This window comes from Bombina bombina, chromosome 2 (genome assembly GCF_027579735.1).
Source record: "Bombina bombina isolate aBomBom1 chromosome 2, aBomBom1.pri, whole genome shotgun sequence".
NCBI classification, from domain to species: Eukaryota; Metazoa; Chordata; class Amphibia; order Anura; family Bombinatoridae; genus Bombina; species Bombina bombina.
The window spans coordinates 498,110,886-498,135,522 of record NC_069500.1 but is presented as its reverse complement, the minus strand read 5'-3'; the positions used below and the strand labels follow the sequence as shown (position 1 = coordinate 498,135,522).

Below are 24,637 nucleotides of genomic sequence, written 5' to 3'. Positions count from 1 at the left end.
ACGCTTAGCTCCAGGGTATCAACATCTAAGTCATACGGATCATACCCCCCCTTCAGTCAATCAGTCCTCCCACATGATAGCTAAATATTTGCAATGTATGTATCCCACATAATCTTCATCTGTATGAAAGTGTCCCCTCTACCATTTTTTAAGTATGCATATTCCTCAAGTGACAGTATGAAATGAAATGAAATTGGGAACACCAAGTACCCATATTCGGAACACTTTGAGATTTCCAATTTGTGACAATCAGTATTTTCATGCTGTTACTAGCTATAAAGAGCATTTTTTTCTTATGTGTTGGAAGTTTGTTAGATATAATATTGAGTAGCCATATACGAGGGTCTAAGGGTAGGTTGAGTTCTAGCATAGAATTTGTTGCGTTAATTATGGAAGACCAGGCCGGAAATATCAACGGACAAGACCACCAAATGTGTATCATAGACCCTCGTTCGTTTCCGCACCTCCAGCACCTATGAGACACGGAGGGGAATAATTTGTTAATCCTAACAGGGGTGAGATACCATCTTTGGATTATTTTAAAATGTAACTCTATGAGTTTGCTAGATATGGAGACCTTGGTCACGTTGTTAAACATCTTAGATATGTCTATTACTGAGAGGTCATTGTCTAGGTCTTCGTTCCACTTATCTATGTAGTACGGGGTGTAGCCTATGGGGTTTTTTTTGCAGCAACGCATATATTAGGGATAATGTTTTTCTGGGAATAGCGTCGGATTTACACATGGATTCAAAGGGAGTAAGGGGTCAGAGCAGATTACGTCTGTCAGGGTGCTTAAATATGTACGAGTGACATTGTTGCAAAATGAACCAGTTATTGAAAAAGGTTCGGCCCTCTTCCACCAACTCCCCCCGAGTATAAAGTTTCGTTTCATTGCCAATGTGCATTATCATTAGGGTCCGTAGTGGGGTATATAGGTGTTTAATTTTTTGTAGGAGGCCTATAGGGAGTGCAGCATTTTTGGCAATTGGGGTGAGCGGGGAGAACTGTGAGGTAAAATTTGTGAATTCTCTCAAAACCCCTCTCCATACTGTCAAAGTTTCCATTAGTATATCATTCTGTCTAAACTCTGTGGAAAGATGCGGCTTTATTTGCCAACACACCGTACCTAAATGGGATTTTCCGGCGATGTCATGTTCCAAAGGCACCCATGCCTTCCCTCGTAGCACCTAAACCAGTCCACCAGTCTCTGTAAAAAGACTGCCTGTCTATACTTAATTAAATTAGGGACCCCTAGTCCTCCATCAGCAACAGGCAAACACATTAGCGTTTTGTTAATTCTCGCTTTCTTTCTGTCCCATATAAACTCAAAGATCTTATTCTGTAAAGTCTGCATGAAGCCCCTAGTCAAGGGAATGGATAGTGTTTGCAGCAGGTATAGGATCCTGGGGAGTATGTTCATTTTAATGGAATGTATCCGGCCGAGCCATGATACACTCCTAGATCTCCAAGAAGAGAGATCGGCTATAATGGTTCTATGCATAGTTTCGTAGTTGGCTTTGAACATCTCCTGAGTGGAGGGTGCTATATAGACCCCTAAGTATTTTAATTTTTTTGTACATAAGCGGAAGGGGCATATGTGCTGTAATTGTGAGAGGTAATGAGTATCGCAGTGCACTGTTAGCATCTCTGACTTAGCCTTATTGAAGTTCGAAACCTGAAAGAATGCATCAAACTCCTTTAATTCCCGGGGGACAGATGATACCGGGTCTGCTAGAAAACAAAACGTCATCCGCGTATAATAGTAGTTTATGTGTAGTGTTATTTATTTGAATCCCAGGGATTTCCTTGTTTGCTCTAATAGTGGTAGCTAAGGTCTCTATCACGCAAGCAAAGAGGAGTGGGGATAAGGGGCAACCCTGCCTCGTGCCATTGGATATCTGAAATGGGGCAGACAATAATCCATTAACTCTAATTTTAGCGACTGGCGAGCTGTATAGGGCCATAATTTTAGAAATGAACTGTGATCCCATCCCGAACCTCTCCAGGGTAGCTCTCATGAAATGCCAACAGACGCGGTCGAATGCTTTCTCCGCGTCTGTTGACACCATCACTGAAGGGTTATTGCTTTGGGCAATATAGTTCAAAATATGAGAGGCCCGGACGATGTTGTCCCGTGCCTCTCTTGAGTGAATGAAACCCATCTCGTTGTTACTTATGATATTTGGTAAAATGGGGGACAGTCTGTTCACCAGAAGCTTTGCATGTATTTTGAGGTCCAAATTAAGGAGCAAAATGGGTCTAAAGTTTTCGACACAATCCGGGGTTTTCCCAGCTTTTGGAAGAACTACTATGTGGGCTTCTAGGGCCGTAGATGAGAAAGGGTTATTGTCTGATTTCTCGTTAAAGAGTTTCACTAAGTGCGGGACGAGTACCGCTTTATATGTCTTATAGTAACTGTTCGGATACCCGTCAGGTCCTGGGGCCTTGCCATTGGGTAGGTATTTTATAACTTTGACAAAGGGCTTGTTCAGAGATGCCTGTTGTTCAGGGTTAAGTTGCGGAAGGGTAATGCCATCTAGATAACTTTGTATTAGGGAAGATTTAGACCACGTCTCCTCTGTGGGGCTACGGGGTGTCGGTGTCAAGTTATATAACTTTTTATAATACTCCCTAAAGGCATTTGCAATTTGCTGTGACGTATGTACCTGTTCCCCTCCACTAGACTGAATACTAAGGACATATATTTTATTAGATTGCCTTCGTAATTTCCGTGCAAAAAGAGAACTGCTTTTATTGTCATTTTCAAAATGAACTTGCTGTAATTTAAGAGCATGTCTCTTGCACTCCACATGGAGCATGTCTTTGATGCGTAGTTTACAGTCAGTAACTTTCTGTGAGATACCTAAATTTGTTGGGTCTGTCTTAAGTTGTGTTTCGAGATTGCTAAGGTCAGCAAGAGCATCACCCATCAGCTTCTTGTCCTGTCTATCGCGGTGTGCCTTTATACTAATCATCTCTCCCCTAATGACTGTCTTGTGCGCCTCCCAGGTTATGTTACTATGTGTGTCTGAGTTACAATTGATAAGAAAGTATTCCTCTATCGCCTTCTCTATCCGGGTTAATGAAATCGGGTTGGATAAAAGGGAATCATCCATTCGCCATATTTGTTGGCGGGTGGAGGTATGTGGCCAATCTAATGAGCAGCTGACCATCGCATGGTCAAACCATGCATTAGGAGCTATTTCTATTTTGGTGACTCTGGTAAGGTTAGTAACATCCGTCATTATATAATCTATTCTAGAGTGCCTGCGATGAGGGTTGGAGTAAAAAGTATAGTCTCTAGAGTCTTGATGTATAATCCTCCAGGCATCATGTAACGTAAAGTCTTTTAAGTTCTGTTTCACCGAATTAATAATTTTGTGAGGGGCAGAGGACAGATTATTAGAATTATCTAAACCTGGGTTTAAGGTTAAGTTAAAGTCTCCTCCCATAATAAAGACTCCTTTAGCGACTTCCAGAACTACATTCGTAAGTTGTCTAAAAAATACATCCTGTTTTGAATTTGGGGCGTAGACATTAATCAGAGTAACAACTGTATTAACCAATTTGCCTACCAAAATGAGATATCTACCTGTTTTATCTCTGTACTTGTTGAAGAGAGTAAAGGAGGTGCCTCTCTTAAATAGGATGGCTACACCATTGGTTTTCTTTGTATTGGAAGCATAGTATGTGTCTCCGATTTTAAATGTAAAGGTTTTTGGTTCCTTACAGGACACAAAATGTGTCTCCTGTAGGAAGATCACCTCCCCCTTGCGACGTAAGATGTCACGGATAGCTATGTTGCGCTTATGCGGACAATTTAACCCCTTAGCGTTAGCTGTGATTAAATGCAAATTACCATTTGTCTGCGGCATTGGAGTGGAGAAAGGTGTGAACATCTCTCAATAATGTAAAGATTTGTATGTTAGATCTAGCGTGAGGGAAGGAGGCACGTGGGAGGATTGACAGGCCCATGTACCAATCTACACAAATAAGAATAAACATCATGTGAACATATACTCTGGCGTGACACTGCGGGAAAGATGCAAAACATTTCAAGCAATCGTACGTGCAGAAAACAAAAAATGTATAACAATAACAATTACAACAATAAAAACAAGTGAAAACAATGAACATGTCATTGATCATGACAAAAACAAAGAGAGGGAATGCTCAGTGCTAACTACATAGCGGTTACTTGTATTTAAATGTACAAGTGAAAGTCAATCTTTAACGTCCCTACGTTGTAAGGATCCATCTTAACTAGATGTGAGTATAATACCCAGGGGCTTCTCTGCAATATACACAATGACAATCTCGCTATCCCCATGTGTTATGGCTCTATCCAACCTATACCTGAGTTACCCAATAAAGTCTGTTGTTATACGCACAGTCCATATGTAAACATATTCCTGCAAAATAAAGATTGTGATACAAGTAAAACCTGTGGGCATTAATACATTAATGACTGGAAAGTTCTCACCGGTCCGGTAGATAACTGAAAGTTCATGTCACAGAGTCAGTGTTTAGTTCCACTTTGGACTTGGATGACTTGGCGTTGGTTTTTTTGTAGGAGACTTTTGTCCAGACTGTGGTCTTGGACTTGCTTGGAGCTAGATCCTCTGGGGTGCAGCCTTTAATGGAGACATCCGAAAGTTGAGAAACTTGAAATTTAACGTTCAGTGCCTTTGAGATCATCTCCAAATCTTCAGAGGTTCTGTATATGTAAGATTGACCCTCGTGTGAGATGTGCAAACTGAATGGGTAACCCCATTGATATTTAATGGAACGTTCTTGTAATACCTTGGTGATGAAACGCACATCTTTACGTTTCTGAACAGTTACCGGGCTTAAGTCGAGGTACACTTGAAGTGAGTGATCTAAGTACATAATACTTTGAGATTTCCTGGCTTGTTGCCAAATCTTCTCTTTATCGGTGAAGCGTAAGAATTTCAAGATAACATCTCTAGGTGGAGAACCTGAGGGGGGCGGAGGTCTGAGGGCTCTATGAGCTCTTTCCATCTCCATATCCGGAGCCTGTGGGTTTTGAAGTATAAATTTGAAAAGGCCCTGTAGGTACTGTGGTAAATCGCTGAATGTGATAGACTCAGAATGCCTCTGATTCTAACATTGTTCCGCCTCCCCCTATTATCCAGATCCTCCACCTTTTCTTGTAAGACCTCAATTTGTGAGCTAGTGACATTAGCATATGTGGATAGGTTATCATACATAGTGCTGAGAGAGTCCTGTGAATCTTCAACATATTCCATGCGGTGTCCCAGATCCTTGATATCTTTTTTCATGTTAACTAATTCAGATGTAATTAGTGTTTTGAGAGCGTCAAAGTCAGCCTTTGTAGGTAAATTTGCTATATTGTCTCTGAGTTCCCTGACTCACTCTTCTGACATAGTGGTGGCTATAAGTGGCTCCTCTGTAAGGGTCTTTGTAGTTTGAGACTGTGTTAATGCCATCTGAGGAGATGTGGATCCTTGAAAAAAACTACTGACAGGTTTAGTGCCGGTTGTTTGAGCTTTCTGTGTCTTATCAGGTCTAGCAGACCTTCTGGACATGGTAATTATGATTTCTTACTTTCTATAACTAATATATTCACTGGTATATCTGTTGTTATCATAGAGATCAGCTACACCTCTAACATGCCATGGTATATGTGAATAGACCATTGTGTCATAGCATGGTAGTGCCTTTATAGTTATGACCCCTCGTGAACAATGAGCTCTGTCTGCACTTTATGTATAAGGCAGGATCGCTGCTGCGTGTTATATTTTTCCCAAATTTATTTCCCAAATTTTGAGCCTATTATTTGTGTGCGACACAATTAGTAGCTTAGTACATTATAGCAATCATCGTACACTTTAGGGGTGTTATTTACAGCAGGTAGCACACCTCGTTTATCCCTTACGGTGCATATTTGTGAGAGCAGGGCTTGGATTACCTGGGGTGTTAGTAGGAGCGGTCTGTTTTCAGCCAAGATGGCGACCGTGATTCTCACGGAGCAGTGCAGCAGTCACAACGCCCTATTTATTCGACCGGGAGTATAGCTGATCCCAGTAACGCAGGGACCTTTATGCCTCAGTTGGGTGCAAAAGAGATGACCATCATCTTGTGTTCTGATCAGTGTAGTCTTGCACTAGCACAGAGCTTCAATCTGCAGCGGCCATTCACCAGCACGGCCAGGCTCCGCCCCCCCGGGTGTGTAGACTTTTTATATCCACTGTATGTTCTTGTTAGCCTTATGTATTGCCAATGTTCTTGTTAGCCTTATGTATTGCCAATGTTCTTGATAGCCTTATGTATTACATATGTTTTTGTTAGCCTTCTGTTATGTATTACATATGTTCTTGTTAGCCTTATGTATTACATATGTTCTTGTTAGCCTTATGTATTTACTTATATTATCTAATTTGCTTCATTCTCTTGGTATCATATATATATATATATATATATATATATATCATAAACAATGGGTTGCACTCACTGGTCTTTTTTGAAGTGAGAGTGCTCTCCATCTGCTAAATTATACACATACATACATATACACACACAAACACTTCCTCCTCTAGTACACAACATTGGAAGCAATTTGTTGGTAATTCTGCTTGTAATTATTCACATATTCCTCACCTTTAATACAAATTCTGGTTCCAATTCTGCCATCTCTTCACAAAAGCTCTTGAGCACAGAACGGGTCAGGTCTGAGGGGTCTGAAAATTTGGGTCCATTGACCAGAGAACAGCAAACAGCAGATATCAGAGCCATCTGTGGGTGTTTTACATATTTAAGAATATTTGTCATCTGTTCATTAGGCTCATAAATTAATCTAATCAACTAGAAAGTCTCACATGCAAATTCCTCAATATATCACAAAGTATACAGTACATAAAAACTGCTGGAACATTAAAAAGATTGTGAAAGTCCTGAGAATATGTCATTAATATAATATCTGAATAAAGTGTGCATATATAAATAAATGAAAATTGCCATTATGTTGAATTGTCTGACCTTCTTTCGGTGGAGCTTTATTACAGCCTCCTGTTTACTCAGTGCATCAGATTGTTGCTCTTCAGACTGTGGCTGGTCCTTTACAGCTACTATGGTTTGGTCAAATGGTGGGTAAGTTGGCAAGATCACCTAGAAAAACAAAAAATAAGTAAATCAACAAAGTCATAGAAGGTGTCCTCCACATTACTAGGACTAAAAACAATTTTTATTTCATACCTTTGGAAATGTAGTTACCACTCCACTGTTCGTTGCCTCCTTATTACATACAGTATGTGATGTAATGCTGTCCTCTGAAGGCACGTGTTCTTCTGCCCTACAATATCTTGGTAGTTCCTTGGTACCCTCTAATATGGAATCTACATGTACGGTTACATCAGACTTGCTGTATTTAACGCTTGTATCTAAGAATCTTGAGGCTGTGGATGTATCAGGATTAGAGGGTGCTGTGACATTTAAGGGAACCATAATTTCAGACTCAGGAATTAAAGGATGGTCAGCTGTCGCTGAGGAATTAGAGGTTGCTATAAGTGAAGGTAGCAGAGGAACATCAGTAGCGTGAGCAGCACTAGAAATGTTTAAATTCTGGGTTTTGAGGGAATGGTTCATGGTTTCAGAAGTCAGTACTGAGGAAGTTAATCTAGAGGATGAAACTAAGCAAGAAAGATTACGGTTTAAAGCAGGTTGAGTTGTCTCAGATAATTCAGAGGTCAAAAGACGATTAGAGGTCAAAGAAAGATTTGAATTCAGTAGGGAAGAAGAGGACATTGCAAGGCTAGGTGGTGTTTTGTTGCTGGAAGTTCCAAGTGATGTGCTACGAGACCAGTGGGATTCAATAGGAGAACTCAAAGTATTATTCAACCAGTCAGAGCCAGGTAAGGTTATTGCAAGTCGCCATCGAGGCTGTGATAGGTCCTTACTGCCACAAAGACAATTATTTTCCAAAGAAAGACCAGATTGTCGTTTTGAGTAAATGTCAGATGGCATTCTCAAATATGAATTTTCTGTACTGAGAAAAAAAAAATGACATACTTATAACAGAGAAAAGGTAGAAAGATAAACACTGCTCAGCCCAACAAAGGGTTAGAACTGGAGACGTAGTGCATGACAAAATATTTACATAGCCTATAATGTAAATAACCTTATGGTCAATGAAGAATGATTCACATCCATGAAGACAATATAAAAATGCTAGTGTTGTAAATAGGATCATGTGTGCCATAAGAGATGTGTTTTTTTTTTGTGTGTTTGTTTTTTTAAACAAATGTTCCTGTTCTAAAAATCCTGAGTGAAGAGATTGCGCTATCTAAACCATACAAGTTTATACGTTTGACTCTTAAAGGGACACTCAGGTTAAATTAATTTTTCATGATTCAGATACAGCATGTAATTTTAAACAACTTTCCAATTTACTTCCAAAAATGTGCACAGTCATTTATATTTACAATTTTTGAGTGACCAGATCCTACTGAGCATGTGCAAGAATTCACAGACTATACGTATATGCATTTGTGATTGGCTGATTGCTATCACATGGTACAAGGGGAGTGGAAATATACATAACTTTGAAATTTGCTATATAGAAATCTACTACTCATTTGAAGTTCAGACTAAGTGCTATTGCATTGTCTTGTTATCTTGCATTTGTTGATTATGCAAATCTAATGTGTTGACTGGTCCTTTAAGTCCCTTTAGGGCTTTAAGACCTAAAAATTATTGTTTCAAATTAGTGCCTGCTGCGCACATAAAGGGGACATGAGGCTTCACACTGAGCTCATAATGCTGCATAGTAAAATAAGTTTAGCATAAGCAACTATAAGCACAAGCGCCCAGAAAATCACAGCAACATCTACTGGTAAAAGGCTTGAGACCTGTGCACGTAATCACTTCCCCTTAATGCTTAAACAGAGCCGATGTGTATTTGTGTGAATACATAGCCCTGAAGTATATCTGTTTTGTAATATATCTAGGAATGTTTTTCTTTTGTAGTTTATGTCAGGAGAGGGCTAATCAGACTGTTCATGGTAACTTTTTATATGGAGATCTATGAAAATTGAACTGTATCATTGCAACTTGGACTGGTATACTAAGAATGACTCCAGGACTAAAAAAAAATGGAAACATGTACATATAATGTGTATGAAGAGGCCAGAAATGTGTTATAATTATAATTTTAAAAAGTTAAAATGTATTTCTATTATGTTTTTTTATATTGCATTAAATGTGTAGAATTACACATACAAAAAAGTTCCAATTAACTTCTGTTTTCAAATTGGACTGGTATGATAGGAATGACTCTGGGCTAAAATCAATACAAGATGCTCTGGCATACATCTGCATATAATGTATTTACTTTATTCATCATTTAATTCTATTAGCAAATTGGCTTTGTTTCTCTTGGAATACTTTGTTGAAGAGTAAACTTTGGTAGGGTCAGGAACAGCAATGAACTACTGGGAGCTAGCTGAACACATATAGTGAGCCAATAACAATGTGTGTAGTCAGCAATAAGCAGCTAGCTCCTAGTAGAGCATTGCTGCTCCTGACCCTACTTAGGTATACTTTTTAACAAAGGATGCAAAGGGAACAAAGTAAAATTGATAATAGAAGTACATTAGAAAGTTGTTTAAAACCGTGCATATTCTACCTAAATTTAATTTTGACTTTATTGTCTATTTAAACAATTAGAGAAGAACTTTGTAATATACTTATTATTTACGTTGTCCTCTGTTCCTGTAATTTAACTCTAAAAATTGTGGCTTTTCCAATTTATTATAGAATTTTAAATGCAGACTCTAGACTTCACAAGCCTAACACTGCTATTTTCAACACAACCATTGCTTGCTCGCTTTAGTAACTCATTTATATCTCTCCCGAAATGGCCTTTACGAAAGAGGTAATATACAGGAAACAGGTTTCAAAATGGATGTGCCCATTATTTTATGAGGATAAAACTGTTGAAGGGACACTAAACCCAAATGTTTTCTTTCATCATTCAGATAGAGCATGCAATTTTAAGCAACTTTATTTATTAATTTAAAAGCAGGAATCTAAAGCTAAGTAAACGGCCCATTTTTAGTACAGCACCCACGGTAGCGCTTGCTTATTGGTGGCTACATTTAGACGCAAGGACTGAACCAAAAATGGGCTGGCTCCTAAGCTTACATTCTTTCAAATAAAGATACCAAAAGAACGAAGAAAATTTGATAATAGGAGTAAAAAATATATATTTTTTAAATTGCATGTTCTGAATCATGAAAGAAAAAAATTGGATTTAGTATCCCTTTAACTTATTTCTTCAGTAATTAAACATCTAATATTTTTTTACAAAAATGCATCTTTATATTAACTTAAAAAGGGCATGAAACACAAACTGTTTCTTTTATAATTCAGATAGCGCATGCAATTGTAAACAGTTTTCTAATTTTTTTCTATCATAAAATTTCTTCATTCTTTTTGTATTGTTTGTCGAAAAGCAGGGAAGTAAGCTCAAGAGAGTGAATGTTCCTGGAGAACTATACGGCAGCAGCTTTGCAAGAATGTTATCCATTTGCAAGAACACTAGATGGCAGCAATATTTCCTGTAGTGCTCCAGACACCTCTCTGGGTCATTCTTCAACAAAGAATACAAAGGGAACAAAGTACATATGATAAAAGAAGTAAACTGGAAACGTTTTAAATAATGTTATGCTCTGACTGAATCACAAAAGAAAATGTTTGAGTTTCCTATCTCTAGCGTTTAATGTTCTTTTCTAAAGCGCTGTAGAAAATGTATCAAACTCTGCAAGTAAGTTTGCTCATATTGTTTGTTAAAGGGATACTAACCCCACGTTTTTTCTTTCATGATTCAGATAGAGCATGCAATTTTAAGCAACTTTCTAATTTACTCTTATTATTAATTTTTCTTTGTTCTCATGTTATCTTGATTTGAAAAAGCAGTAATAAAAGGTTAGGAGCCGGCCCATTTTTTTAGTTTAGCACCTTGGTAGAGCTGCTGATTGGTTTGCTACATTTAGCCACAAATCAGCAAGTGCTACCCATGTGCTGAACAAAAAATGGTCTGGCTCTAAAGCCTACAGTACTGCTTTTTCAAATCAAGATAGCATGAGAACAAAGAAAAAATGATAATAGGAGTAAATTAGAAAGATGCTTAAAATCTCATGCTCTATCTGAATCATGAAAGAAAAAAAATTCGGTTTAGTATCCCTTTAATATCTAAGCACCAGCATTGACAAACAGAAAGCCACAACTATATGCCCCATTATATTTAGTTATTTTAAATCTAGCTGAAGAAAGGGTTAACAGCACAATAATGTGTGGGTCTTAACATCAGTGAAATATTCTGCATCTCTGTAGAGCCTAATAATCTAATCTCAACAAATACAAGTCTGCAAAAAAAACTGATACAATAACTTATATTATAAAACAACAAGGCACAATTACACAAGCATACACACTGTTTCTGCTACACACCTTTCATAGAGGTAATCCTAATGGGCTCTCCGGTCTCTTGTAACCTGTAAACTCCTTTACTTCCTGGTTCCTGCTTCTGACAGCAGCAGCTATCCTGGGATCAGGAAACACATTGCATAGTTACTGCTTAACAAACACACACTGCTATTGGCCAAACATTAAACCTGATACTCTAGCCAGGGAGGGGAACAAAAAAAATGCCCTAAGCATAATAATATCAGTGACAATTGTGAAGCAGACACAGTTGCTTGTTGCTAGTATGAGCTGCACATAGTTTTAAACATTATGGTAGCTCATTTGTGTAAAGAGTGATTTATGTGAGTGCTTATACTTGGCAGACATCCCAAGTCTCCCTGAAGTTCAGAGAGTCTCCCTGATGCCAGCAAATGGAATGCAATCTCCCTGAAACTCCAAGTATTATGATCCAATGTGGCCCAAATCCGGAAAAGTGTTTCTTTAAGGAATGCCTTTAGTTGCTGGGACGTTATAGAACCCTCAAAGCATGCAACAGTAACCAAAAAGCCCCCACTGATTTTAATAAAATAAAAACACAAATACTACCTTATTTACTGCACGTAAATAAACTTCGTATTCTAAAATATTTGAGCATTCAACAAGCGTACTATCACTGGAGAATAGGTTTATTTAGTGGGAAGCTACTTTAATGATAAGTCTCTACCTTATTTAGGGTTTCAAGGTGTCCAATATATAACTGGGAAAGGGGGGTGTTGGTGCAGTAGCGGGAGAAGCTATCTCCCTGAAATTATTTTTTGCAGTTTGGGATGTCTGACTTGGATATAAGGCAGGTCTTGATAAATATGATTCTAATATTGAGCCATATCAAAATAAATTTTTGGGGCTCCAATATGATGAGAAAACATTTTATTTACACACACACATTCATACCCCCCAACTGTCCCGATTTTCGCGGGACAGTCCCGATTTTAGGGATCTGTCCCGGGTTGCTAGCCATCTGTCCCGCATTGCCCCATGCATTTAAAAAATTGTTTAATTCTGTTGGGCACATACTGCAGCTGGCTTTTCTCTACCATGGTTATATACTGTTAGATTCCTTGTGGAAAAGTAATGGTGTGTGGGTTAAGCAGGAGTAGGAAGGCTGTATACCCTCTGACCTCAGGTAATGATGACCTCCAAACCCTGCTGATAATACTAGCATGTCTTCAGTTTTATACAATGAGCAGTGCTAACACCAGGGTAACGAACAGTGGCAGCCTCAAACTGCCAGCTAATGTGCTTGCCAACCCCAGGACCCCATAGAATGAGTTACAGATAACCATATATTATGTAGTGTGTGTGTATCTGCATGTATAAGTGTGAGTGTGTGTATCTGCATGTATAAGTGTATGCTATGTAGTGTGTGTGTGTGTATCTGCATGTATAAGTGTAAGCTGTGTAGTGTGTGTGTATCTGTATGTATAAGTGTGATTGTGTGTATCTGCATGTATAAGTGTAATCTATGTAGTGTGTGTGTGTGTATCTGCATGTATAAGTGTATGCTATGTAGTGTGTGTGTCTGCATGTATAAATGAAAGCTATGAAGTGTGTGTATATGCATGTATAAGTGTATACTATGTAGTGTGTGTGTGTGTGTATCTGCATGTGTAAATGTATACTATGTAGTGTGTGTATCTGCATGTATAGGTGTAAGCTATGTAGTGTGTGTATCTGCATGTATAAGTGTATGCTATGTAGTGTGTGTGTGTGTGTGTGTGTGTGTGTCTGTATGTATAAGTGTATGATAAGTAGTGTGTGTCTGCATGTGTAAGTGTATGCAATGTAGTGTGTGTGTATCTGCAAGTGTAAGTGTATGCTATGTATTGTGTGTGTATCTGCCTGTATAAGTGTATGATATGTAGTGTGTGTCTGCATGTGTAAGTGTATGCAATGTAGTGTGTGTGTATCTGCAAGTGTAAGTATATGCTATGTAGTGTGTGTGTATCAGCATGTGTAAGTGTATGCTATGTAGTGTGTGTGTGTCTGCATGTGTAAGTGTATGCAATGTAGTGTGTATGTATCTGCATCTGTAAGTGTATACTATGTAGTGTGTGTGTGTATCTGCATGTGTAAGTGTATACTATGTAGTGTGTGTGTGTGTAAGTGTATGCTAGTGTTTAATTAAATACAGAGCTCACATAGCTATACCAGTGGTTTGAGCTTGTGTTTGATTTGCTGCCTAAGAGTATTAAAATATATCACTTTATTTAGAATTTCATTTATATTCCTTTGGTTTTATGATTTTTTTTTTAAGCCCCGTCCCCTCTCCTGCTCACCACATTTCAAATTTTTGCTGCGGGCAGGGGGGGGGGGGGGGGGTGTTGTCCCTTTTTTAATTTTGAAACGTTGGGAGGTATGCACAAACTCATTCTCTTGCTCACACACATACATAGGAACAAACTCACTCTCTTGCTTATACACACACACAGACACAAATAGGAACAAACCTACACTTGCTCACAAACACACTCTTGCTCACACTCATACTCTTGCTCACACTCACACACACAGGATAAACTGTCACTCTTAGACAAACACACACAAACAGGAACTAAGTGACAATTTTGCTATAATATTTTATCGTGAACATGGTGAGTACAATGTACTTTCATAAAAAGGGACATTCATTTTGATTTTTTTTTACATGCACCAAAAATGAATTACTTCATTGCAAAACACTCAGAAAAATAAATACATTTAATTAAGCAAATTGTCCTCTTAAGGGCTGTTTCTGTTATCTGTTTTCCTGTGGCCAATTATGGATAGATATAAAAGAGCTCCTTTGAAGTGCAGCATGTTAGAGAGTCAGGGCTCCGAACGCCACGGAATGAACGGCATCAGAACCTCGCGCAGCGAAGGGGTTAAGTAGCGCAGCGATGTGCAGTATTTTTAAAATATATGAATATATACAAATATATTTATGTGTTAATATGCGTATATAGTTAAAATAGGAACTGATTCTTAGCGCAAAAAATATGGGATATTATTCAGAGAAAAAAATCAAAAGATAAAGACAACTATTACAACAACAAAAGGAAGCGCTGGTAAAAAAAAAAAATAGGGATCAGTGAAATTTTCCTATTTAAAACCTGCTAACCAATATCTGCTAGTTAACTAAATCCAAGTAGCAATCAAAGTACTGACCAAAGTCTACTGAATATCAAGTGTAGTATCCTAGTAACAATCCATGGATTAAAAATTATAAGCATATACTGTAGTTATACATTTAATAATACATAATATAAGCAAAACAGTATAGTACAAAACAGTATAGTACAAAACAGTATAGTACAAAACAGTATAGTACAAAAAGAATATTGTAAATAAAAAACTTCCTAGTTATAAAATAAACAAAATCACAAATGTACCACATATAAAGAAATACAATGGGGCCTATCTATCAAGCTCCGTATGGCGCTTGATGCCCCGTGTTTCTGGCGAGTCTTCAGGCTCGCCAGAAACAGCAGTTATGAAGCAGCGGTCTAAAGACCGCTGCTCCATAACCCTGTCCGCCTCTGAGCAGGCGGACAGGAATCGCCACAAATCAACCCAATTGAGTACGATCAGGTTGATTGACACCCCCTGCTGGTGGCCAATTGGCCAGAAATCTGCAGGGGGCGGCGTTGCACCAGCAGTTGACAAGAGCTGCTGGTGCAATGCTGAATACGGAGAGTGTATTGCTCTCCGCATTCAGCGAGGTCTGTCGGACCTGATCTGCACTGTCGGATCAGGTCCGAGAGACCCTTGTTAAATAGGCCTCAGATTTCAGCTCCTGACAATCTCCACAATGTCACGGACTGTGGCAGATGTTTGGCAGATGTAGGCAGGTTTTAAAACTTCCTGTTTCGGTATTCCGTTTTAAGTCTTTTTTAACAACTTTGAGGCAATTTCTTGGGGTCTTTCTCACCGGCTTATCAGCGTCCTGCAAGCAGCAATATTTTTCGCTTTCTTACAAACAGCCACGGCTCCCCCTCCTACACCTGCAGTTACAGGTGCTCTCTCTGGACAAAGTTTGTGACAGGTAAAATGAGCAACGCATTTCAGAGGTAGCCCTCCTTTCTCAAGCTGATTATTATTATTTAATTATACATATATCGCTATAAAAGAATGTTCATACTTATATAAAACAATTCTTAATTCTTTATTTGAAAAGCAAGAATGTAAGTTTAGATGCCGGACCATTTTTGGTAAACAACCTGGGTTGTTCTTGCTGATTGGTGGATACATTTACCCACCAATAAACAAGTGCTGTCCACGGCTCTTAACCGAAAATTGTCTGGCTCCTTAGCTTAGATGCCTTCTTTTTCAAGATAGCAAGAGAACAAAGAAAAATTGATAATAGGAGTAAATTAGAAAGTTGCTTAAAATTGCATGCTCTATCCGAATCATGAAAGAAAACATTTGGGTTCAGTGTCCCTTTAATATCCATGTTTAATACAATAAACTTAAATGAAAACAGTAGCTAACTATTTAAGTGTATTATATTAAACATGGATATTATGAATTGTTTTATATATGTTTGAACAATCTTTATATATCGATATATGTATAATTAAATATGTAAGCTCCTAGCATACTGCCTGAAATACCTGGCTGCACACAGACTAATTAGTCAATTAATTCTAAAAAAGGTGTGACGTAACAACTCTATTTAAGGGTGACTGAACAACAGAATAATGAGCTTGAGAAAGGAGGGCAAAAAAATGCCTCAAAGTTGTTAAAAAAGACTTAAAACGGAATACCGGAACAGGAGGTTTAAAAACTTGCCTACATCTGCCAAACATCTGCCACTGTCCATTGTGGAGATTGTCAGGAGCTGAGATCGATACCTGTCTGGTGTAAGTACCTTAATACACCATTTTGACAATACTTTTACCACCTGTAACGAGACCTCCTTTTGAGGCCTATTTAAGAAATGTCTTGCGGACCTGATCCGACACTGCGGATCAGGTCTGCAAGACATCGCTGAATGCGGAGAGCAATACGCTCTCCGCATTTAACATTGCACCAGCTGGTGCAACGCCGCCCCCTGCAGACTTGCGGCCAATGGGGGTGTCAATCAACCCGATTGTACTCGATCGGGTTGAATTGTTGCGATTCCTGTCCGCCTGCTCAGAGCAGGCGGACAGGGTTATGGAGCAGCAGTCGTTGTGACCGCTGCTCCATAACTTTTGTTTCTGGCGAGTCTGAAGACTCGCCAGAAACACGGGCCGTCAAGCTCCTTTCAGAGCTTGATAGATAGGCCCCTTTGTCTCTTTTATTTTTAGAATCACCTCTGAATTGGAAGCTGTTTGACTAAAAGCTTTTTAATGGACTTTCATCTTACGGACTTTTTTAGATGAATTAGCAGCATTGCCGAAATATACAATGCATCTATGGCTATAAAGCTAGATCAAGAGAGGAACCTGAAGTCTGACCCTAAAGAGGCAGTACCTTAGGTAAAGTAGGAATGAGGGGTGTCCAAGAATTAATAGCTAACCCATCTCTTTACACACAAATACAATATGAATTATTAAATATATATGGGAACAGGGATTTAGGGTTAAGTATCCTCCATCTCCCCTGCTGGCACAGGGAGACAGAGAACCCCCATTGGCTTTAGGAATGAGGCTAAAGCTCTCCCCATGTAGACTTGATACACTTGTGGCTCAGTCCTGTTGAGCATGTAAATATTCGGTTCAAGCATAGGGAACTAGTTACTGCACTATATAGCCTGCTGTTTTATTTTATGGGGGCTTGGGAGACAACTATATAGCAATTCATTTAACCAAAGCCTCTAGTAATCCTTGACCCTCATAGTTAGCGACCCCTTAGTATGATAGAGGTCCAATAGCCCACCCCTCTCTGATAAGCCGCTAACAAGCCATTATATCTTTGTCTGATATTGTGCTGGTTTGTATGGGAGCACAGAGCTGTCATAGACATTGCAAAAATTGTACATATATACACTCAGCATACAAGTAACACTGTTGAAGCATCTACACATTTGGAGGCGTATAACTATTAACACTTAGATACAGCTTAAACATATACAGGGAGTGCAGAATTATTAGGCAAATGAGTATTTTGACCACATCATCCTCTTTATGCATGTTGTCTTACTCCAAGCTGTATAGGCTCGAAAGCCTACTACCAATTAAGCATATTAGGTGATGTGCATCTCTGTAATGAGAAGGGGTGTGGTCTAATGACATCAACACCCTATATCAGGTGTGCATAATTATTAGGCAACTTCCTTTCCTTTGGCAAAATGGGTCAAAAGAAGGACTTGACAGGCTCAGAAAGTCAAAAATAGTGAGATATCTTGCAGAGGGATGCAGCACTTTTAAAATTGCAAAGCTTCTGAAGCGTGATCATCGAACAATCAAGCGTTTCATTCAAAATAGTCAACAGGGTCGCAAGAAGCGTGTGGAAAAACCAAGGCGCAAAATAACTGCCCATGAACTGAGAAAAGTCAAGCGTGTAGCTGCCAAGATGCCACTTGCCACCAGTTTGGCCATATTTCAGAGCTGCAACATCACTGGAGTGCCCAAAAGCACAAGGTGTGCAATACTCAGAGACATGGCCAAGGTAAGAAAGGCTGAAAGACGACCACCACTGAACAAGACACACAAGCTGAAACGTCAAGACTGGGCCAAGAAATATCTCAAGACTGATTTTTCTAAGCTTTTATGGACTGATGAAATGAGAGTGAGTCTTGATGGGCCAGATGGATGGGCCCATGGCTGGATTGGTAAAGGGCAGAGAGCTCCAGTCCGACTCAGACGCCAGCAAGGTGGAGGTGGAGTACTGGTTTGGGCTGGTATCATCAAAGATGAGCTTGTGGGGCCTTTTCGGGTTGAGGATGGAGTCAAGCTCAACTCCCAGTCCTACTGCCAGTTTCTGGAAGACACCTTCTTCAAGCAGTGGTACAGGAAGAAGTCTGCATCCTTCAAGAAAAACATGATTTTCATGCAGGACAATGCTCCATCACACGCGTCCAAGTACTCCACAGCGTGGCTGGCAAGAAAGGGTATAAAAGAAGAAAATCTAATGACATGGCCTCCTTGTTCACCTGATCTGAACCCCATTGAGAACCTGTGGTCCATCATCAAATGTGAGATTTACAAGGAGGGAAAACAGTACACCTCTCTGAACAGTGTCTGGGAGGCTGTGGTTGCTGCTGCACGCAATGTTGATGGTGAACAGATCAAAACACTGACAGAATCCATGGATGGCAGGCTTTTGAGTGTCCTTGCAAAGAAAGGTGGCTATATTGGTCACTGATTTGTTTTTGTTTTGTTTTTGAATGTCAGAAATGTATATTTGTGAATGTTGAGATGTTATATTGGTTTCACTGGTAAAAATAAATAATTGAAATGGGTATATATTTGTTTTTTGTTAAGTTGCCTAATAATTATGCACAGTAATAGTCACCTGCACACACAGATATCCCCCTAAAATAGCTATAACTAAAAACAAACTAAAAACTACTTCCAAAACTATTCAGCTTTGATATTAATGAGTTTTTTGGGTTCATTGTGAACATGGTTGTTGTTCAATAATAAAATTAATCCTCAAAAATACAACTTGCCTAATAATTCTGCACTCCCTGTATACCATTCTTTCTAGATACCTCGTAATGGAGTAAGGTACGGCCCACTAGCATATGTCTACAGATTTACCACAAAGCAAACATTATCTAAATTAGTGCATCTCTGGGAAATGCATCTCTGGGAAATGCATCAGCCCTGTTAGTTGAAGCAGGCTTCTCTCAATTACCAATTATGTTAATTACTGATGTTATATGCACGTCAAAGTGCTAGATCTAACGGTATTAAGGAATCTCCCCTAGTACTACAAATTATTCAAGCGATAATCAGTTAGCAGTGTGTCACTAGGGAGTTAGTTTAGTTAGGACAAAATAGCTATGCATAGAGATGAATATAAACAAATTTAACTAAACCTTTGTACTCAGATAGAGAGAGCCGCAAAACATAGTTAAACATACTAAGATAACAAGTAATATTAGACTAATGCTAGGTGTAATAAGCAAAACATGAGAATATTAGTTAGGCTCATGAAACAGAGTATGATTCCCCAACTCTCAGAATAGTAAATCATCATTTGGAGAGCTATCTGTTGTAAGATTGAGATCTAGTAAAGTCCATAAATAAAAAGAGAGAAGCGCTCAACCTGGGAACGAACAATAGCATAATAGCTTGTTCTATGGCTAGTTACCACTCTAGAAGCAGCCTCTTTTTGCTCAATATGTGCCTTTCACAGAGAAGAACTTTCCTGTAGCATATCAGTCTGATCCTGACTTCACAGTACAGTCCAGCACCGAAATACCAGGCAATCCCTCTCTGAACGAGAGAAACAGCAAAACCGCAGACGTATGTTTTGGCCTATTGTGGGCCTCGTCAGTGAGGTGCAGCCATATCCCTCTAGGCACACTGAGCAACTGGTCCACGTCTGGATTCCCGCATCACACTTAGGGAGACTTCCCTAAGTGTCATAATTTGCATAAATAAAAAGAGAGAAGCGCTCAACCTGGGAACAAACAATAGCATAATAGCTTAATACGAAAAGAGTCTGGACACTGTCTCACCCTCTTGGCCTATCAAACTAGACTAAGATCTCTCTGCTTAGTCGATAAGGAGAAGCAATTATTGAAATTTAAGAGAGGCGCTGTAACAGCTGAGGGTTATTTGCTTAATTAATATAGAAATTTTTAAAAAGGTATTAATTACCCTGTATCACATAGAAAAATCTCTATGGGTTATGTTAAATATTATATGTATAATAAACCACAGTTTACAAGTAAAAACATTAAATGAATATTTAATCAATATATGGTACAAGAAATAAAAAATAATAAATAATAATTAACAGGTTGTGGCCACAACCGTATTTGCGTTTATATAAAAACAATATCCAATCTTAGATAAAAAGACAATGCTGATCTATGCTGATCTAGATGCTGATTATAAATTCTAATCTGAAAGCTAATCTGAAAGTTGTGTCTAATATTAACTAACGTGCAGTTTCAAAAGTGCAATGTGTTATATAGAAATTTCCCTCTGATAGACAAATAAATAAAAAAGAGAATAGTGCATTACTAAAAGTATAAAAAAATATAAAAAATTATATCGATCCATTTCAAAAGTGTCCGCAGTGACGTGCGGTGAGGTCAGAGGCTAGTGAGGCACTAGATATGATACGCCGGAGAAACACATATACCGCGTGCTGCAAGTACCCCCAACAGGGCAGGTTTTAATTATAGCTGAACCAGTGCACAGGTGAAATAATCAGCTGATAGGTGAGAGCAAGTTAGTAACCAATGTGTTATTGATTAGCTGATTACTTCACCTGTGCACCGATTCAGCTATAATGAAAACCTGGCCTGTTGGGGGTACTCTAGGACCGTGGTTGAGAAACACTGCACTAAAGCACCAGCTATTTTGAAATGTGTTGATTACCTGGAGAATAAAGCACACATACTCTGCTCAATGACACACACACACACTCTGCTCACATGCCCATTCACACAATTATGTGGCACAGTGCCAGTTACTAAGCAATTACAATGATGCACAATCTCTTCTCTACTCACTACTGTGTTGTAAAAAGAAAAATAATTTACCATAGTAAGAGATGCCACAAATCCACTCCTAGTTTCCTATTATGAGTGCAAGAATCTAAAAAAGACATTGCATGCAGCCCTGCTCAATTGAGCAGACACAAACTGCCCTTGTCTAACTTTTAGCCTAACAAGGGATTGCTATATAAAGTTTAAAAGGTGCCTAACACAATACCAGCAGATAAAAGCATGTTGTAAAGTAATAAATATATCTCAAATACAGATCCATTACCAGCAGATAAAACCATGTAGTAGAGTAATAAATATATCTCAAATTCAGCTCCAATATATTGACCCTCTGCATTATATTACTCACTAAATTAAGGATCTTGCACTGCACTGTGCAAACTGCAAAGCTTAAATTAACCCATTTGCTACTGCTAAAAGAAAGGCCAGAGTAATGTGTGCACGGCTGCCAACCTGTGCAAAATCAAATATATAATGTTGTACAAAAAGATTTTGGCAGGTGCAAATAAAATGCAATCAAAGACTGATGCCTAGTGCAATTTGCACTATTAGGCTTTGTAGCTGGATGATTTCCTACTAATACCATAAGTGGGTTAAATAGTTGAATAACCACACATTATATATAAAAAAAAAGCCTGCCTTGCAGAGACATCACTGAGTAATTAAATTTTACCACAGAAATAAGGTTTAAGACAGGCTTTTTTTTTATATATAAATGTGTGGTTAGTCAACTATTTCTTAACTCCGTTATGGTAGTAGGAATCATCCAGCTACAAACCCTGATATTGCAAACTGCACTAGGCATCAGTCATTGATTGATTGTATTTGCACCTGCCACAATCTTTTTGGACAACATTATATATTTGATTTTGCACAAATTGGCAGGCGTGCACACATTGCTCTGGCCTTTTTTTTCTCAGTAGCAGAATGCAGATGCTGGGACCTATATTTATATATAATGAATAAATAGGACAAAAGGATGAAGGTAGCACTCTCAGCAACTGGAAAACACCTTTAATAGGAGCAACGTTTCGAAGCGCCTCTTTCTCAAGCTTGAGAAAGAGGCAAGTAGCCTTGAAACGTTGCTCCTATTAAAGGTGTTTTCCAGTTGCTGAGAGTGCTACCTTCATCCTTTTGTCCTATTTGATTCCTTCAGATCTTGGTTGGGGGTCTGTGAAGGTTTGAGCACCTATTTCCTCCAAATCCTGTAGTGCTACATATGGAGGCGATGACCCAGGAGTGCTGATCCTAACATCACTTTATCTATATAATGAATAAAGAAATCATGTGCTACAGTTAATGTCATGTTAGTGAAATATAAAAATGCTTGTTTGCTGTATAACTACAAGAGAGTGGGTTTAATTAATACTAGTATGGTCAGGCTAGAGTACTAAGCCTGCACATATAATAAACATTTACTGGAACCTCTTTAAAATAATATCCTGAAGAATAAAGGTTGGTACAAGTAGCTCTCACCCGACAACTGTTCTATACTGAATAAAATAACAACAGTTACAGCACTGACAGCATAAAACCAAGACACAAACAAGAAAATGACAAATTGCACTTTACCTGAACCCTCTTCAGCAAAAAAAGGGGGTTAAATAAACTAGCGCTTAAGAGTTAATATCCCTTGCCCTATTCTCCTACTATCTACTTCCCAGATAGAAAGGTGTATAAAGTGAAAAAGTTATGGAGATTAGGCGCTTAATCTGCAAAAGGGATAAAGGTGTGTATGGAGGTCGTTAGCTAAATATATAGAAAAAACTGGACCTTGGACAGAATAAGTGAAAAATTCTTCTACAATTTATTTTCAAAATAAAAACATGATAATACCAAGATAAAATAAATCACAATCCCTAAGTGTTGCAACACTATATCGATCAATTCATAAAATTTCTAAAATTCAGATATACATTTGTTTCATACACAAATAAAAGGATTTATCTGCTCTTTTGTATCCTTTGTTCAAAGATTTTAGATAGAATGTATTCTTTTATTTCAACACAATTAATAATATTTGTCTCTATTTGATATTTTATATCTATATTTCATCAACTTTAAAATTACAAATATGTAGCAAAAACTAACAATTAGTTAAAACAATTTAAATGCAAGATTATAAATGGTGTCCCCACAATGGCTGTTTACTTATATTGGTTGTAATTTTGTGTATCTAAAAAGTTCATCAAAGCATTTGTAAGTAATTGGAGATAAATTACTGAGGGCTGTGTTCTTTATCCTTATATTTATGTTGTGATATATTACGGTTTCACAGTTACCTCTTTGTATCCTCAGTGAGCTTAATTTGTAGAAAAGGAATGTTCCAAACAGTGTTTAGGGGTGATTTTCTTACCCTCTCTTGTGAGCTGTTACTACTCACGGCTTCCCAGCGGTTCCTATGTGTCCTCAGTTTGACTCTCAGACAAGGGGTTCCGGTAGGTAATTTTCTTTGTGTTACCTTGTCACTGGTCTTTGTAGAAGTGCTCTGATTACAGCACCAAACTGTAGACAATCCTTTTGTTTCTGTAACTTGCGCAAGTTAGCTTTTGTGTTTGTAGTTCCTCAATCTCCTGCTCTTAAGTACTTCTGTACGCAGGAAAAAAACAGGCTTTTTCTTTCTTGGTGTTCACACAGATATCAACATGTTTCCCCAGCAACCCTGGCTTTATCAAGATTGAGGAGATTGAGGAACTACAAACACAAAAGCTAACTTGCGCAAGTTACAGAAACAAAAGGATTGTCTACAGTTTGGTGCTGTAATCAGAGCACTTCTACAAAGACCAGTGACAAGGTAACACAAAGAAAATTACCTACCGGAACCCCTTGTCTGAGAGTCAAACTGAGGACACATAGGAACCGCTGGGAAGCCGTGAGTAGTAACAGCTCACAAGAGAGGGTAAGAAAATCACCCCTAAACACTGTTTGGAACATTCCTTTTCTACAAATTAAGCTCACTGAGGATACAAAGAGGTAACTGTGAAACCGTAATATATCACAACATAAATATAAGGATAAAGAACACAGCCCTCAGTAATTTATCTCCAATTACTTACAAATGCTTTGATGAACTTTTTAGATACACAAAATTACAACCAATATAAGTAAACAGCCATTGTGGGGACACCATTTATAATCTTGCATTTAAATTGTTTTAACTAATTGTTAGTTTTTGCTACATATTTGTAATTTTAAAGTTGATGAAATATAGATATAAAATATCAAATAGAGACAAATATTATTAATTGTGTTGAAATAAAAGAATACATTCTATCTAAAATCTTTGAACAAAGGATACAAAAGAGCAGATAAATCCTTTTATTTGTGTATGAAACAAATGTATATCTGAATTTTAGAAATTTTATGAATTGATCGATATAGTGTTGCAACACTTAGGGATTGTGATTTATTTTATCTTGGTATTATCATGTTTTTATTTTGAAAATAAATTGTAGAAGAATTTTTCACTTATTCTGTCCAAGGTCCAGTTTTTTCTATATATTTAGCTAACGACCTCCATACACACCTTTATCCCTTTTG

General features: G+C 38.2%; 1 protein-coding gene across 1 annotated transcript in view; it reads right to left on the bottom strand.

Moving 5' to 3' along the window:
- LOC128649140 (telomerase protein component 1) overlaps nucleotides 1-23,599 on the bottom strand; it is a 207,021-nt gene extending 183,422 nt beyond the window's left edge. The window contains exons 1-5 of the mRNA XM_053702232.1: nucleotides 23,454-23,599; nucleotides 11,494-11,587; nucleotides 7,240-8,029; nucleotides 7,024-7,152; nucleotides 6,646-6,780 (exon numbers count right to left, since the gene is read on the bottom strand). Of these exons, the coding sequence (XP_053558207.1) occupies nucleotides 6,646-6,780; nucleotides 7,024-7,152; nucleotides 7,240-8,007 (1,032 nt within the window). The 5' untranslated portion in view covers nucleotides 8,008-8,029; nucleotides 11,494-11,587; nucleotides 23,454-23,599. The remainder of the gene's footprint in view (nucleotides 1-6,645; nucleotides 6,781-7,023; nucleotides 7,153-7,239; nucleotides 8,030-11,493; nucleotides 11,588-23,453) is intronic.
- Between the last annotated feature and the right edge of the window lie 1,038 nt (nucleotides 23,600-24,637).